Here is a 17181-nt window from a genome sequence, read left to right as displayed (position 1 = left end):
TTTTAAGACATGTTATGAATCAATATGTGATGTTTTATGAAAGTTTTATATTCCGCGCAAAGTTTTAATTAACTCTGATATTTAGAACTACGTTTATGAGTAAATCCAACATCCAATATAGGGCATTGGGAACGGGGCATTACACAGGGACTCGACCGGTTCAAATTTTCTTTCGGGACTCTAGTTCATCTAAATTATGTTTATTGTTTGCAACAAGTCATTACATGCTTCAAAATCTAACAAGAGACAAAAATGTTTTGAATACATATAAAGAAATAGCTTGATATTTGTTGTTATACAGAAAGCTAATAGCAATCAAAAAGAATTACAAAAATATCAGGAAAAAAGAATACTTTTTATAACACAATAACTATGGTCATGCCTGCAAATTCATCTATAGCCACCATAAGGCTGCTGACCATAACCACCACCTCCGCCCATCATCGGATTATAACTTCCTGGCGGCATATATCCAGCGCCAGGCTGCGGTTGCATCTGATATCCTTGACCCGTATTCATACCCATACCCATACCCATACCCATACTGTTCATTCCCATGGGCTGGTTTATACCTCCATAACCAGGTGCACCCTTTCCCATTCCTGGACCCATCATGGGGTTGGGTGCGGGTCTCAGAGCACCTGCACCGGCACGCCCCATTCCTGAACCCGAGCCCATGGCCTTACCCATGGTTACATTTGAAGTCACTGGTGTTTTGCTTGGTTTCTCCATTCTCTTTTCTTTACGGTTTATTGCCTCGAAATCGATTCCAATGTCAGATAACGGGTTTGTTTTAGCTGCATATTGAGATATAGTGTCATAATATATGCAACAACGTGAATAATACAATGCTATAAAGAATGTATGATAATGAATAACTTACATCCAGATATGTTGAGATTGACAATGCCACGGTTCAATGTATCGGCCCAAACAGTTGATTTGGTCTCGAATTTATCGTTCACAGGTTGTTGAGGTACTATAGCGAGAGCACCGGATGAAGCAGTGACGGAAGCATGTGACTGTAACTGCGGCTGTTGTAAGAAACTTGAAATTGAGGCAGACAGTGGTGTTGGGGCTGATGTGGGTTGACCTTGAGGCGGGAAACTGTTGTAAAGGTTATTATTAGGTTGACCGGTTTGACCATTGGAACTGAGGAACCCAGGCTGTGATGAAATGCTACCGAGAGATGTGTTTTGACCGCCTGCAAAGCCAAGCTGAGACACGGATTGACCATTTTGAGCTGCACGAAGATCAGGCTGGATAACAGATTGACCATTTTGGGCTGTCGGGAAACTAGGTGGCAACACAGATTGGCCGCCTTGAGCTGCCAGGAAACTAGACGGCAATTGGCTACCCTGAGCCGACGAGAAACTAGGCGGCAACACAGATTGACCGCCCTGAGCTGAAAAGGCAGACAACAACTCAGATTGGCCACCATGAGTAGCTGGAAAACTTGGTGGCTGCGGCATAGGTTGACTTCCCTGAGCAGCTGAGAAACTAGGCGGTGGCGGCATAGGTTGACTGCCCTGAGCCGCTGAGAAACTGGGCGGCGGCGGCATAGGTTGACTGTTCTGAGCCGCTGAGAAATTGGGCGGCGACGGCATAGGTTGACTGTTCTGATCCGTTGAAAAGGTGGGCGGCGGTGGCATAGGTTGACTGCCCTGAGCAGCTGAGAAACTTGGTGGCGGTGGCATAGGTTGACTGCCCTGAGAAGCTGAGAAACTTGGTGGCGGTGGCATAGGTTGACTGCCCTGAGCCGCTGAGAAATTGGGTGGCGGCGGCATAGGTTGACTGTTCTGAGCCGCTGAAAAACTGGGCGACGGCACAGGTTGACTGCCCTGAGGTGGTAAAGCAGGCGGCAACTCAGATTGGCTGCCCTGAGACACTAAAGCAGACGGAAACATAGATTGACTGCTTTGAGATGGGAGAGCAGGCGGCAACACAGATTGACTGCCCTGAGTCGCTAAACCAGATGGCAACACAGATTGACCGCTATGCGCCGATGGTAAACTGGAAGGAAACATAGATTGACTGCTCTGAGGTGGAAAAGGAGGTGGCAACTCAGCTTGGCCACCCTGAGCCGCCGAGAAACCTGCTGGCAAAGTCGACGGTGGAATAGACTGGTAGCCACCTTGAACTGGAAAATCTGGCTGACCGAATGGGCCAGAAAAGCTAGCTTGAGACATAGGTTGACCAAACGGAGTCTGGTTAGATTGACCAAACGATGACTGGTTAGTTTGACCAAACGGTGTCTGGTTAGTTTGACCAAACGGTGTCTGGTTAGGTTGACCAAACGGGGTCTGGTTAGTTTCACCAAACGGGGTCTGGTTAGATTGACCAAATGGGGTCTGGTGAGGTTGACCAAATGGCGTCTGGTTAGGTTGACCAGTTTGAGAAAATTGATCAGGTTGTGGTTGAAACGCAGTCTGCCCGGGTGGTCCAGTTGGAGGAAGTATACCAGCTAGAATGTCAACAGTTTGGTCAAAGCCGTCACCAAATCCCATGTCATTCACTGTCGTTTGAGCAACTGTCTGAGGTGGTTCACCAAAGGGTGATGTCGACTGGTGAGCAACCGTCTGAGGTGGTTGACCAAAGGGCGATGTTGACTGCTGAACCGAGAACGCATCAGTAGAAGGGGCAGCTCTAAAAGGACCATCACCAAATGGATCATCAAACTGCTGCATAAAAAGTACAATAGAAGTGTCAAATGATGAGAGCATGTTAGTGTGTGCATGTGGTGAGTTACTAACAAGCACCTGAGTGGTTGGTGACGCAGCCACAAAGGTCTGCTGACTAGGATTAGAGCTAGTAGTAGCAGGTGGTTCCGATGGCACAAGTGCCAACATATCTGAAGAGAAAGAGTCTGACAGAGAACCAAACAAGTCCACTTCAGCACTGTTTGACGCTGACGTGGCAGCTACATCCACACCAAACTTTTATTAAGTATATATTCATCATACAACAAGTATAATAATTAACAAAGAGCGGTTTTACCTGGGGCTGGGGGTGCAGCACGAGGGTCAAAAAAGTCAAACCCTTCTGGTTCCTGGTCAGTAATAACCGCAGGTGTGGCCGCTGCCGGAGGTGGTGATGCGGCGGCGATTGGCGGTTCGGAGTTGGTAGAAAGCACGGTTTCTTGATGAGGTGGCGGTGGAGTTTCACCCCCGTTCACAGCATTTTCATAACTAGGGGGCGCCTCAAGATTTGAATTAACATCTTCAACTCTAGCATTGCTTTCTCTACATATGAAAACAATATGAATTAATATCATTACACAATAGGTCCGGGTGGTTCTTCCTCTCTTGGCGGCTATTTTAAACCTCTTTAAATATAGAGATTTAAAAGGTTTTATGCATTTGAATACATTATGGGTCAAATACCTAGAAGACTGATGACCGTCATCTCTATCGGAGCTTTGACTTTTTGTACCATAATCACCATCATAACTTTTTGCATGATATTCATCATCACCGTATCGGACTTCACCATCACGTCCATATGAATCTCTGTAATTATAATCCTGTTCTCTACCGTAACCGTTACGATCTTCATCTCTACCTCCATATTGTCCTTCATTACGGAACCTATTTCCAAATAATAATAAGGTCAATCCATTACATATATTAAGCATATTAAGCAAATTTCGACCTGTTTTGTTTTGAACGATATTATTTTGATAAAAGACTAATTTCTTGAATAAAAATAATTGTTATTAGAAAACTCACTTGTCCCTGCTGGCAGCAGCCTTCTCTCTTGCTTCTTGTACTTTTTCTTTATCGTTCACAAGAACTACAAGTGATTGAGATTTCTTCCTTACGTTGGCCCCTTGATCTCTCCCGCTAGAATCGATATATTGGAAAGATGCCAAATTCTATTACAAAAAAAAATTAATAAATAAATAAAATAAAAATGTTTAAACTTAGAAATAAAGATTTAAAGAAAAAAAATCCATACAGATATTTGGTATCCGTGATCTCTAATATCTTCGATAACACGTTCTGACCCGTTTACTACCAAATATTCAAGAACGGTCAAAGCCTGGTGCAGAAATCAAAGTCTGTTGGTTAGATTCTTTTACTCAACATTGGGTATGAAAAACTACTAAAAAAAAAAAGAATCTTGATAATATGCATCTGTGAAAGCGTTAATATGGACATGAAGGTTGAACAATGGGTATGAAAAACTACAAAAAATAATGAATCTTGAACTATAGGTATGTAAGTATTTTTTTTTTAACGGCCAACAAACAGAGATTGCCTAGGTATTGATTATATGCTTAATATTTGTAATGGATTGACCTTTTTATGCATCTGTGAAAGCATGAAAAACTAACTGCTAAGAGTATTTAAATTTACACGTAATTACCAAAAATCAAGAATCTTGAAAATATGCATTTGTTAAAGCATTAATATGGATATAAATCTTGACAATGGGTATGAAAAACTACAAAAAAAAAAATCATGAACCTTGACCTAAAATTCATGAATTTTGAAAATATGCATTTGTAAAATGTCTGTACACATAGCAAGTGCAAACCTTGAACACATGGTGCCAGTTCTTCCCAGTGTCGCTAATACGCTTCCAAATAACGGACATGATCATCTGGTATTCATGGCTGAACAAAAAGACGTAACATTAATTTATTGCGGCATAAAATAACCGTTTAGTTCTTCACACTTAAAGATAAAACGAGTGTGCCATACTAATTTCTTGAAGCCTGTGCAATATCAGCCAGATATGTTCCATGTGGGCCCCATGACTCGTTGCTTGTAGCATCAAGAACCTGCAAGACAGAAAATGGAATGCTAAAGAATCAATCTAAAAAGAATATGTTTTGCCTATAATTTAAAAGAGGTCAACTAAATCACCTTCTGTTCTATTGAAGGAACTTTAAGAACTTTCTTATTAACTCCTCTCTTGCTGCACAAAACAATAAAAGCATACACATATAAGTTTGTAATGGTTCAAATGAAAATAATAATAATAATATTACTTACATGTCCCTAAACGCCTTCTTCATTTTTCACGTTGTGTCCGCACACCAAGGCACGCTATCAAAGATTATCCTGCGTTCAGCTGGAAACAGAAGACAGTAACAACTTGAGCAGGGGTAATAGTAATTTTGTTTTTTTCCTAAGCTAATGAATTTAACTGCACCTATGCGTACACTGATTATATGACCACAAACACTAGAAACCGATTAACATAATCAAATATGAATAAACCACAGATATGAGTAACTAACTGCTAAGAGTATTATTTATGTAATCGATTAATTATAGACTTTATCATTATTAAATCCACTCGACTTTATCAATATTAGATAAATTACAGCTGCATAAAACATACAAATATATCCAAATCTGCAGAAAGAATGTCTTAAAACATATAAATGAAGACCACAACCCAAAGAAATTACAGATCACCAAACACTAGATTAATATTTTCCTAATTTTAATACCGAAACCGAATCGAAATGAAAAAAAGATTAACACCCTTTAAATCTACCAATCACATAACTCAAAACATGTAGTTAATCCACAACCACAGATCAAAAAGATTAAATCTTTACACAAGGGGCAAATCAAAACCCTAATTCATCTCATTACCATCTCAAATTCTTGATTCTTAGCTAAAAAACAACAGAACATAAGAACAGATTCAGATCACAAATTTACAAAAACAAATCAAGATTTTAATCATCCAAGAAAATTGGAACTGACCCAGATCAAAAATCAAATCTTTTTGAAGAAAAGACATCAAACATGATAAGACTGAAGGTGGGCAGATCTGGAAAACTTGAATCTTGAAATGGGTATAAAGAAAATTTGAAAAAAATATGATCTTGAATTGGTAAAGGGGTACCCAAGATTCAAGATTTGATATTTTGGTGGTGAATTTGAATGAAAATGAAAGGGTTTGGTGATTGTGTTTCTGTCAACAACAATTTTGGGAAGGTTGTGTGAGTTTAAAGATGAGAGCAGACAGCGCACAATTGCTCGGAGAATTTCTGGGATACATGTATTATTATTATTATTATTATTATTATTATTATTATTAAAGAATAGTAGAAAAGATATTTTTGATTTTGAATATTTAGGTATACTAATTTTTAGCTGGCATGGGAACAAGTCTTTATTCTGATATTAATGTCAAAATGATTATACCACACATGCTTGTCAAAAGGCTATGTATGTCTCAAGAGTCAAGAAGGTTCTTCAAGTTTTGTAAGATAAGGCCAAAAGTAACCAAACCCCCTATACCAAATCAATGGCTGGTTAATGGTTTGGTTTTGAATAATTTAATTTAATGGTCTAGTTTGAAATTTAAACACTTGACTGTTTAGCTTTTATTTATTTATTTATACTTTTTTATTTTGTCACGTGTGGTTATGTATATAAATAATTCATGAACTTTTTTATCATTTTAATTTTATTTAATACAAAATAATCTTTTGAAAAATATAAAGTACAAAAAAGAATGTGTATAAACCGTCAAAACAAGCTGTTAAATGTCAATTCGGTGAATTTTTGTTAACGTAAACTTTATAATGACGTAAATTTACTCGTTTTTTAGATAGTTGATGAAGAGTCATATCATTGAAAACCACTAATTTTATATATGCATATATATACCAAATTTTTGTTAACGTAAATCTTATAATAACATTAATTTTCTACACGTTATCAAATTTGCACATTTCCAAATATACATATAGATACCGTAATTTATATATAAAACTTTCAATTTTGACCGATTTTGACTAAATAACGATCAATCAGCAGCTAGTCGGTGGGGTAGCGCCTAGTGATTAATCGACACCTAGTCGGGATTTTAAGTTTCTAAATGTGTTGTGAAGTGTAGTAGTGTACAAGGTTATTGTTTAAACATTTTCACTAATCAACTGCAGTCTGTTCACTACAATCCATTAACACAAAACCCCATCTCACTCAGCATCATCAGACTACAAATATATAAATGGTAAGTTTTAAAAATAATTAAGTCTAAGAATTAATAAGTCAAAGTCAACCCACAGGCTGATCTTTTACTTGATAAACAGTCTCCAAGCATTCCTTAGCCCTGTGAACTTTTGACTGCAAATAAAAACTCCCACTCGTCGCATGCCGTTCAAATAAATTATCATATCTCTGTAGAAAAAATCAACAAATATGTGAGCTTATTGTTGTTAAAACATTCAGATAATGCAACATAAATCTAAAAGCATGTTTGAATAAAAAACTGTTTCCTCTTGCATTACATCAAATAAAAGGTGGTTATTTCAAATGGGTCAACGGAGAGAATTTGTCAAACCGGTGAGGTCAATGCTTAAAGTCTTCTACATCACTTTAGGATTATCTTCAAAAAAATCATTTTTACTTTCACATAACTGTAATTTATGTACCTAGGCCATTATTGTAATTGATTTAAGTTAGGGATGAGCATGAAACTGAATATCCTGTCCAAAACCGAACCGAAACAAAAATCGATGGTTAGGTTTTATGTTTTCGTAAAATCCGAACTTTCGGTTCAACTTTGTTTGAACTAAAACCGAAAACACCTGAACTGAACTGAACTAATAGATTTTCATTTTTTTATTTTTAATTTTAGGTAATTTATTATAATTTAGTATATAGTATAAACCAATATGTATAATAACCAATTAATTATTAGTTAACTAAAATAAAAATTTAGACCCAGATTTATTTCTCTGGCCAATTTTTTTTGGTCCTAAATTTTCTAGACCAAAAGGCAAAACCGAAAACAACTGAAATTTTAGTTTTTGGTTACTGACCCCTCGTTTAAGTCCTCAAATTATAACTTTATATTAGATGAGGGGTTTTGAACTTCATAGTTAACTGCTTGTGTTGTATAAATGTGTATACGTTTAACCCAAAAAATCATATAACAAGAAGTTGATCAATCACAAAAAAGAAAAAAATTGAGAGACTGAACTGCAAGCTTTGTGAAAGTATATAGAGGCATTTTAAGATAAGTGATAACGCATTATTTTATCACAAAAGTAGACTGCCTAATATAACTTTTCCACTCATATTTGACATACTAAATATCAGATAAAATATACATATTAAACCAAACAAAAGGTGTTCTGGGTCAACCGAACCCAATCAAAACATTTCAACCCTGCCCATTTTACCACATCTTTACTTAAGTTGTAAACTTTTGATGTGGTGAAAACTCCAACTAGAAAGCCAGTACTAGGTGAAAACGGTAATATATGTGCAACTTTTACTGATCAATAGCTGGTAAAAAAAAATTAATAATACTCCCTCCGTCCCATTTTAAATGTCATGAGACCCAAAACACACAAATTAAGAAATGTTTGATCATTTTATTTTATGAGCTGTAAAATGACAATAATGTCTTATTATAGCTAAAAACCATTTTTGTAAAATGAAACATCTAGTATATGTAATAGTAAGAGCACAATTGGAAATTGAATTTATATGTATAGAAATGACATTTAAACTGGGACAACCAAAAATAAAAAAATGGACATTTAAAATGGGACAGAGGGAGTAATAATTATCATGTATGAAATTACTAGCCTGTGCAATTTCCTCCCAAGATGAGTGCTCGGTAACACCAAGAATTTGGCGGGCCTCTTGTTCGGTCATAACTTTGCTTCCTTTACGCACAGCATTCTGTACTGCTTCTTGAGCAACACCAGATTTTGAGGCATCTGCAATTTGTTTATTTATAATACAGAAACTAAATAAAAAAGTGCTTTGGTATATGTATACTGGCAACAAATAAATCATGATATCAGAAATATACTTTGAAGGGCTTGACGATATGCTTGAACCATTCCCCTCATCAAAATTCCGGAGCCCATAATAATCAAATTTGCAAGAATTTTAGCAGCCTACAAAAATAACCTTATATCATGATTCAAGAAAATTATAAGACATGTATATCACAATTAGATGATTCACGAATGCAAACTTAATTCGGTCCAAGATCGTTACAAGGGAATTGGGGATATAAAAGAGATACAACTACTGCCAAGAAAATTGACCAGATTTTTTTGTAACTTAATACAGAACAATTAGTAACAAGATTTTTATACCATTAGAGGCTAAAGAGTTTTAAGCCAGCTGTAATATGTCATTTTAACAAAAAAAATTAAAAAAAAAATAAAAGTTAAGATCTTGATAGTATAATTCTTCATTAAGTATCTATAAACAAGTAAATTATAATTCTGAGTATGTAAAACTAACTATGATGAACTAGTTAGACATGTTACGAATAACAAACAATTGAAGCTCTATCATACTAACAAACGAACAGTCATTGAGCAATCAGTCATATAAATGTATTGAAGACGATGATCAGATAATCAAAGGTACTCACCGTCCTTTAATTAATAACGGTAACAAAGATTTAGACGATGAGAGAAAACGGCCCGGCGATCAACAGACGATGTGCGGTGTGGCGATTCGTCAAAGGAAGACGTACCAAATAGACAAAACTGCTAGGGTTAAGGGGTGTTTGGGATTGAGATGTTAGTAATTGCTTTTGACGAAAAAGTTTACTTTTTTAACTTATTAATTTATTGAAATGGTGTTAATTATTTGACTCGCATGCGGCTCTTAGACATCTTCTAAGATCAGCCTTGATCACCAAACCGTAGCAACGATTCAGCGACTTGAAAAGGAAACACAAGATTGCTCAAGGGAACTTAGATTCTTTTGGAGTGTTTTACAAAAAGTGCTTTGTATTACAACTTTGAAAGATGAGTACGAATGAGTTGAATACAAGTATGTATAGTTGTTGCCTCTTACTTCTAGACTCTTCCATTCTAGGTCCTTCTAATATTAAATAATTACAAAATATCTAAGATATTTATAAAGAGTTTTCTAGCAACTTGTAACCACATTTTTCCAGGACCTTGAACTTGCTGGAAATCTCTGGAAAAACAAAACACCCTGATCAGAATTTAGACGGGTTGTGACATAAAAGACACTAATTGAAAATAGACAGAATTACAAATTTTGTCCTTTAAAAAAAGCCAAAAATCGGTTCGTGTCCTTTTCTAAGTTTCCTTGCAGGCGGTGTCCTTTAAACTTTTTTTTTCTACACGTTATGTCCTTTACGCTAACTGGGTTAGAAAAACTCAGTTAAATGCCCTCACGTGAGACGCATGTGAGGGCATTTTTGTCTTTTTGCCTACCCTGCAACAACAACTTCTTCTTCTTCTGCTGTTTCTATACCTTCACTAACATCATCACCTGCCATCACCCTTCCTCAACCACCACCCAACCTTAACCATCACCTGCCACAATCGAATCTAGCACCACCCTCCCATCTCCGATTAACCACCACCGGTATGCATCGTGACCACCACTGATTCACGGCCACCAGAACACCGGAGCTACCAACCACCGTCACCTAGGGTTTCCAAACAGAAACCCGACCCAAAATTAATCCCCAAAATTCCCCAAAATTAACATGTAACCCTTAAATCCCCAAATTGGACTTCACCTCGAACAATCTGAGTTGATAACTGAGTTGTCGTTTAGAAAGAGAGAAAGATCACGGATAATCCACAACCAACGAAACCCCCTTGTTCTTCTACACACCACAAATTATTATTATTATTATTCAGTAAACCATGGTGGCCCGATCACTTACTTACTCTTGATACTTGATATGATACTGACCGATTGATTGATTGATTTATTAATAATGGAAGGTGCTCAACGACGTCGTTTATCCGTCATCGGTTCTCATCTTCGTCCAATTACAGTCTCACCATCCACTTCGATTAATGTTTCTTTATGTTCTGATTCCGAGAACACTGATTGCGTTTTCTGCAAGATTGTTCGAGGTGAAGCACCTGCTTTGAAGGTATATTAAGGGTTACATGTTAATTTGGGGATTTAAGGGTTACATGTTAATTCAGGGTAGGCAAAAAGACAAAAATGCCCTCACATGCGTCTCACGTGAGGGCATTTAACTGAGTTTTTCTAACCCAGTTAGCGTAAAGGACATAACGTGTAGAAAAAAAAAGTTTAAAGGACACCGCCTGCAAGGAAAGGACACGAACCGTAATTTGGCTTTTTTTAAAGGACAAAATTTGTAATTGGGTCTTGAAAATAAGAAATCCCAAACACCCCCTACACCAAATTGAAATTAACCGAAAAGCGGTTGTCGGTTATTTAATAGTACCCTCGGTTAAACAGTAGTAATCAAGACAAATAATTCATTCTTTATATATTTCTAGTTTTTATACATTGGTTTCATGTAGTTATATTTCATGCATTTATACATCCATTGTATAAATATAACCAAACCAAAAAAAAATACTAACAAATAAACCGAAACCAAAAACCAATTGGTTAATTTGATTAAGGCTAATAACCGAACCGTGTACACCCTTAAAAGATATGAAAGATATTAGTAAAAGGTGGACTAAATTACAAATTTTGTTCTTTTGAATTATCCAAATTATGGAAGGGGTCGTTTCCAAAAACAAATTTCACTCTTTATCATTTCATTTATTGCATATCATCTCAATTTAGGTCATTCAGCTTGTTTTACATGTTTCTCACCACATATAGATACAAACACAACTTGTTTTATCACACTAAGGATTTCGAGAGCACTAACGAAATACTTAAATCTAAAAGCGATCCATATACAATTTAAAGATAAAACAACTAAAGACTAAAAGAAGACGCCAAAAACCAGAATTGTTAGTCCTGTTTCGATTTAAGGTAAAAAGGAATCAAACAGGTCCGGGTTCACTGCTAATATCAAACTACACAATTACACATTTTGCTTCAGTATTTGCTAATACAGTACATTCAAAGAATACTTAAATGGACAGAAAGAATAATTTAAATGAATCAAATCTTTTATCATCTCTAAACCTATGGATCAGATACTACTCATAACTCCCATCCTAGTATCATAATCAAATCCAACTAGAAAAATGTTGTTGGTTTGGATCATAACCAATTGGCGGCTGCGGCTGCTGCTCATACATGCCATGATTAGGAGGCATTGCTTCCAAACAATGGTGCAAATCTTCCAAACTCAAACACTCAAGCCAATCATTCCCACCATCAACATTCTCTGTTTTCATTAATCCCATGTTCATTTGCTCACTTGTACCGTTGACTTTAGTCAAAGATTCACCGTCAGAATATTCAAATGAGTCAAAGCTGTCATTGTTGTGGCTGCAACTATTCTCTTTTTGCAATTCATCTAGTTGATTATGATGAATGCTGTTATCCTCTAGCACGATCATCTCTGTTGGATCGTTTTTCTTGTTGTAAAGACGACATAGAACCCAATCATCCAGCTGCAAAATGAAATTTAACCAACTGAGCTTTTTGAATATCTATATAAATAAGATCAATTAATTATAAAAATGTAAACACCACTGTTTTCATAACCGGACTGGACCAGCCTGTTAAACCAAGTGCGGGCCATGGAGCCGATCTGTTTAAGCCTATTTAACCGTTTCCCATTTGAATTGCTGGTTAAAGAACGGACCAGATTTCCATTTTCTATTTTTATTCCCTTTAAAGTCTCATTTTTCCTCAACACTTCATATTTTATTCAGTGTGTATTAATATTTAGGGGACTCTCCCGTGGTGCATGATGTTCGCAGACGATATTGTGTTACTTGCTGAGAAAAAACAAGATCTAAACATGAGGCTTGAGGAGTGGCGAACAACCTTAGAGACAAAAGGTTTAAAGATTAGCCGATCTAAGACGGAGTACCTCCACTGTGATTTTGGTGGGATAAACGACAATGAAGACGCACAGATCACAATTGAAGTGCAGGTGGTCCCGCAGGTAACGAAGTTCAAGTATTTAGGATCTTTTGTACAGAGCGATGGGGAATTAGACAGTGATGTGACCCACCGAGTTCAGGTAGGATGGTGTAGATGGAAAGCAGCCACAGGTATATCGTGCGACAAGAGTTTCCCGACTAAACTAAAGGGAAAATTCTATAGGGTGGCAGTTAGACCTGCAATGCTATATGGAACAGATTGTTGGGCCATCAAGAAGGCACAAGTGCGGAAGATGGAGGTAGCAGAAATGAGAATGCTACGTTGGATGTGTGGGCACACAAGGCTAGACCGAATAAGAAACGTTGTGTTTCGCGAGAGATTAGGGGTGGCGAACATAGCAGACAAGATAAGAGAGTGGAGATTGAGATGGTTTGGACATGTAAAGAGAAGACTGACGACGAATCCTGTTAGATCCGTAGACAACATTACTATAGAGGGGAGGAGGGGTAGAGGACGACCGAAATTGACTTGGGATGAGAGGATTAGGCATGATTTGATAGACCTAAACCTCTCCGAGGACATGGTTGAGGATAGGAATTCGTGGAGAAGTAGAATTAAAGTTAAGGATTTTTAGAGAGAATTGAATACCTTAGGGCTTAGACTTAACTTATTTAGGTCACATACCATAATGGTATTTCCCTTACATATATTATTATTATTATTATTATTAGCTTTTATATAGCTGTTAAACTGTGATCTTATTATTAATATTATTATAATTAGCAGTAGTTTTTATATAGCTGTTAAACTTTGATTTCCTTTATTTTGCTTCATACACATGTACTTAGAGCCGAGGGTCTCTCTGGAAGCCACCTCTTTATTCCTTTGGATAGAGGTACGGTGTGCCTACATCCCACCCTTCCCAGACCCTACTTATAGCTTTGCTGTCGGTGGGATTTTACTGGGTATGATTGATTGATTGATTGATTGTGTATTAATATTTAATTAAAACTGTAAATTCATATAAAAAACATAAAATATTTTCACATTATGTTTTGCATTTTTATATGTAAATGTATATATAGTTTAAATTCATTTAGTATTTATAACATCAACTGGTTTTTTAATCTGGTCTAACCGATGGACCAGCAAACAATTAATTCGTTATCCAGTCCGGTTATGAAAACAACATTATATAACTATAAACTCACCCTGGACACTGTGCTAGAACTTGGCATGACAAGTCTATATTCATGCATGATCCAGTTAGTCTTGATTCCTTTAACCCCTTTTCCCGCATAAAAAACCAAGGCTTTTTTAATCCCAATTATCGTATCCGGGTCAGACTTTAACTTGATGGGCTTATCCGCTCCAGTTGCTTTCCAGTACCCGTTTCCTGTGGTCCGGTTTGGTCTCGACCCGTTCGGGTATTTCCGGTCTCTCGGTGTGAAAAAATACCATTCCTTTGTTCCAAACAAAGCCATTTCTGCATAAAATTAGAGCCAAATGAGGACAAAATTTATTATTACTATAGACTCAAGGCTACGTGTAGTTGAGGACAACAAAATGGGGAGGACTTCCGATACGTTGCGCCACGTCAGCTGAGGTGCTATTTTCATTTTAGGGGTGTACCAGGGTTGTAGCCCAAAAATCCCCCCTCCCCCTAAAAACGGTTGCCATTGGTCCATTTAATAAAATATTCTTTTCTTTTTAACCCAACCGGCGACAAAAGTACCCCCCCTCCTTATCGCCCCACATACCACCGGGGAGGGAGGGGGTGGGGTGTTGTAGTCGAAAATCACCCAAACGTCACCCCACTACTTTCAAACTAATAAGAATCTTGTATCGCAGGCTCCCCCTAGGCTTAAGTGGCGACACCATACTGGGACAAACCAATTTTATTATTTCTTTTTTGTTTTTGTTTTCATTTCAAGACCGTAGCGCTCTAGTTTTACCAGCTTCCGAGTATTACCAACAACCGAGTTTTACTGACTAAATAATAGTAACTGACACTTTTTTTTTTGTTTTTTATTCTAAGTATATTAACTTAAAAATTTTATTTTTAGATTTAGTTCCGGTATCATAACCAACATAGCCAATACCGACAGAATTCACGTCAACTCTGCAACGGCCGAGTTTTACCGTCATAAAGCTCCACTATCAGGGGTTATGCGTCATGTGGCGCCTAGTCAGAGTTATGGTTTTGTACAAAAACAGGCTGTAGTTATAACTCTCCACTACCAGGGATTATGCACCACGTGGCGCCCAGTCACTTTTACAATTTTTGTTTTTTGTTTTTTAATTTTTAATAAGAATAATCAAATAACAATAATATTTTATTAAATAAATATTACAAGAAAATAAAAAAAAGCTATTCGTCGTTGTTGTCGTTGTCGTCGTCTTCGCCCTCTTCGTCGTATTCGCCCTCTTCGTCGTCGTCCTCATCGTCGTCTTCATCGTCTTCGCCATCGTCGTCGTTGTCTTCATCATCGTCTTCATTGTTGCCCTCGTTTTGATCATCGTTTTCACCAGGCAGAGGCCGATACATCCAAAGATGTTGGACCAAATCCTCCTTTAGTGCGTTATGTATCTCTCTTGACCGCACAGAATCCGAGTTTTCCAGTCGTTGCTCCATGCTTGCCGGAGTCCGTGGTGGATCCGGTATGAAAGTTGGATATATTGCTCTTCCCTCGTCCTCGATGATCATGTTATGCATTATAATACACGCATACATAGCACATCTCATTCTTTCTAAAGACCACAGACGGCAAGGATTTTTAACATAATGCCATCGTTGTTGAAGAACACCAAAACACCTATTGATATCCTTTCTCGCAAACTCTTGCACTTTCTTAAAATACTGTCTTTTTTCATCCATCGGGTCTCTGAATGTTTTAACGATTATCGCGAACTCTGGATATATTCCATCACCCAGATAGTACCCATGATGGTAGAAGTTATCGTTAGCCCAAAATGAAGCGATGGGAACGGTCCCAGATATGTAACTCTCCATCACAGGAGACTGCTCTAAGACGGTTATGTCATTGTTGAAACCGGGAACACCAAAGAATGCCGACCAAATCCAAAGGTCGTATGAAGCGATCGCTTGAAGGCTGACCGTTGGTCCCTTCTGGTCACCTCGTGTGAATTGACCTCGTCATGCAGTTGGACAATTAGCCTATTCCCAATGCATGCAATCTACACTCCCTATCATGCCGGAAAAACCATGCACCCTTGTATGTGCCTCGTAAAGACGTTGTGGATCGTTAACGTTGGGCTCTCTCAGATAATGTGGTCCATATAGTTTAAGTATTCCTATATTTTACAAAACTTTTATAAAATAAATAATCACGGTAACAAGTGATAAACTATTTAAAAAAAAATAAAACGTACCGTAACAAAAATACTCCAAGGTGTCCCGAGTTGTTTTTTCGACCATCTTTAAATAATCGTCGTTGATGTCGGTCGTGTTTCCGTAGGCGAGCACACGTACGGCTGACGTAACCTTCTGAATAGCCGTGAATCCTAGCGTCCCTCGAGCGTCAGGCTTTTGCTGAAAGTAATAAAACTCACGCTCCAAATCATTGGTGATGCGCATAAATATATTTTTAGACATCCGAAAACGACGCCTAAAAGTCTTCGGGTTCTTGTATCTCGGCGAGTCGCAGAAGTAATCCGCCATCAACCGGTTGTTGGCTTCGGCACGATCTCGTTCGATATATGCTCTTTTTGAAACGGGGGGTGGAGAGCTAATCGCACCCATAACGGAATTCATATACTTTGTCGCGAGCATAATCGCACTCATAACCGCCTATTCCTCCTCCACGTCCTCGGCTTGTTGGTCGGGCCCAAAAAACTGTTTATATATAGATGGAGGATCCATATATAGTGAATTTTGTATAAGGAATTTTTATAGAGTTGAAAAAGAATTTTTATAAATTTGATGAGGTTTGATTGGGGATGAAATGGTTTAATATATAGGAAATATTTTTTTTTTAATTCTCCAACGGTCAAAAAAGCAACAGTCAAATTTTGATTAATGTGCAATTCTCAGCATTTTGTATACAACGCACACAAAATGGAAATCAACATAACGCGCGGAGGGGGGGGTGTACCCCCGCGTTTTGCTTCATAACGTTGGTGGCAAAGCCACCACTACGGGTGGTCTAATTATTTTTAAAGTGTTGTCTACATGTCTATATGTTTTCTCTTTTTTTTCTAGTTATGTTAACCGTAATGTAATTGTCACCATAACTGATTACGTTGTTGCTAAAAGAGGTTGGAATGTGATAACTAAACACTTAAACGTTTGGATTTGACTAAGTTCAATTTGAGATAATCGGATATTTTAAGTTTGTGGGTGTAGGACTTGATGTTGAAGGATGACAAGAACCGCTTGGGCCTTAGGCCA

The 17181-nt window shown here is 37.5% G+C and overlaps 3 protein-coding genes across 3 annotated transcripts; all 3 read right to left on the bottom strand.

Moving 5' to 3' along the window:
* Positions 1-209: 209 nt before the first annotated feature.
* Positions 210-5066, bottom strand: LOC143620335 (uncharacterized). The gene is made up of 11 exons (XM_077092035.1): positions 5001-5066; positions 4872-4923; positions 4707-4786; positions 4540-4618; positions 3958-4041; positions 3729-3874; positions 3384-3587; positions 2998-3242; positions 2760-2920; positions 884-2681; positions 210-797 (listed from the first exon to the last, which is right to left on the bottom strand). Exons 1-11 carry the CDS (start codon positions 5021-5023, stop codon positions 391-393), a joined length of 3279 nt encoding a protein of 1092 aa, XP_076948150.1. The 5' UTR covers positions 5024-5066; the 3' UTR covers positions 210-390.
* Positions 5067-6996: 1930 nt separating this feature from the next.
* Positions 6997-10260, bottom strand: LOC143620243 (mitochondrial import inner membrane translocase subunit PAM16 like 2-like). The gene is made up of 4 exons (XM_077091968.1): positions 10207-10260; positions 8800-8887; positions 8567-8704; positions 6997-7151 (listed from the first exon to the last, which is right to left on the bottom strand). Exons 1-4 carry the CDS (start codon positions 10258-10260, stop codon positions 7144-7146), a joined length of 288 nt encoding a protein of 95 aa, XP_076948083.1. The 3' UTR covers positions 6997-7143.
* Positions 10261-11801: 1541 nt separating this feature from the next.
* Positions 11802-14311, bottom strand: LOC143620170 (NAC domain-containing protein 68-like). The gene is made up of 2 exons (XM_077091911.1): positions 13982-14311; positions 11802-12331 (listed from the first exon to the last, which is right to left on the bottom strand). The coding sequence occupies exons 1-2, from the start codon at positions 14252-14254 to the stop codon at positions 11942-11944; spliced, it is 663 nt and encodes a 220-aa protein (XP_076948026.1). The 5' UTR covers positions 14255-14311; the 3' UTR covers positions 11802-11941.
* Positions 14312-17181: the final 2870 nt, after the last annotated feature.

The sequence above is a fragment of the Bidens hawaiensis genome, unplaced genomic scaffold (genome assembly GCF_021521415.1).
Source record: "Bidens hawaiensis isolate Kalapana, Puna unplaced genomic scaffold, B.hawaiensis_p1.1 tig00002553_1, whole genome shotgun sequence".
Classification (NCBI taxonomy): domain Eukaryota; kingdom Viridiplantae; phylum Streptophyta; class Magnoliopsida; order Asterales; family Asteraceae; genus Bidens; species Bidens hawaiensis.
The sequence above is the reverse complement of the archived record's forward strand: the minus strand, read 5'-3'. Positions and strand labels throughout refer to the sequence as shown.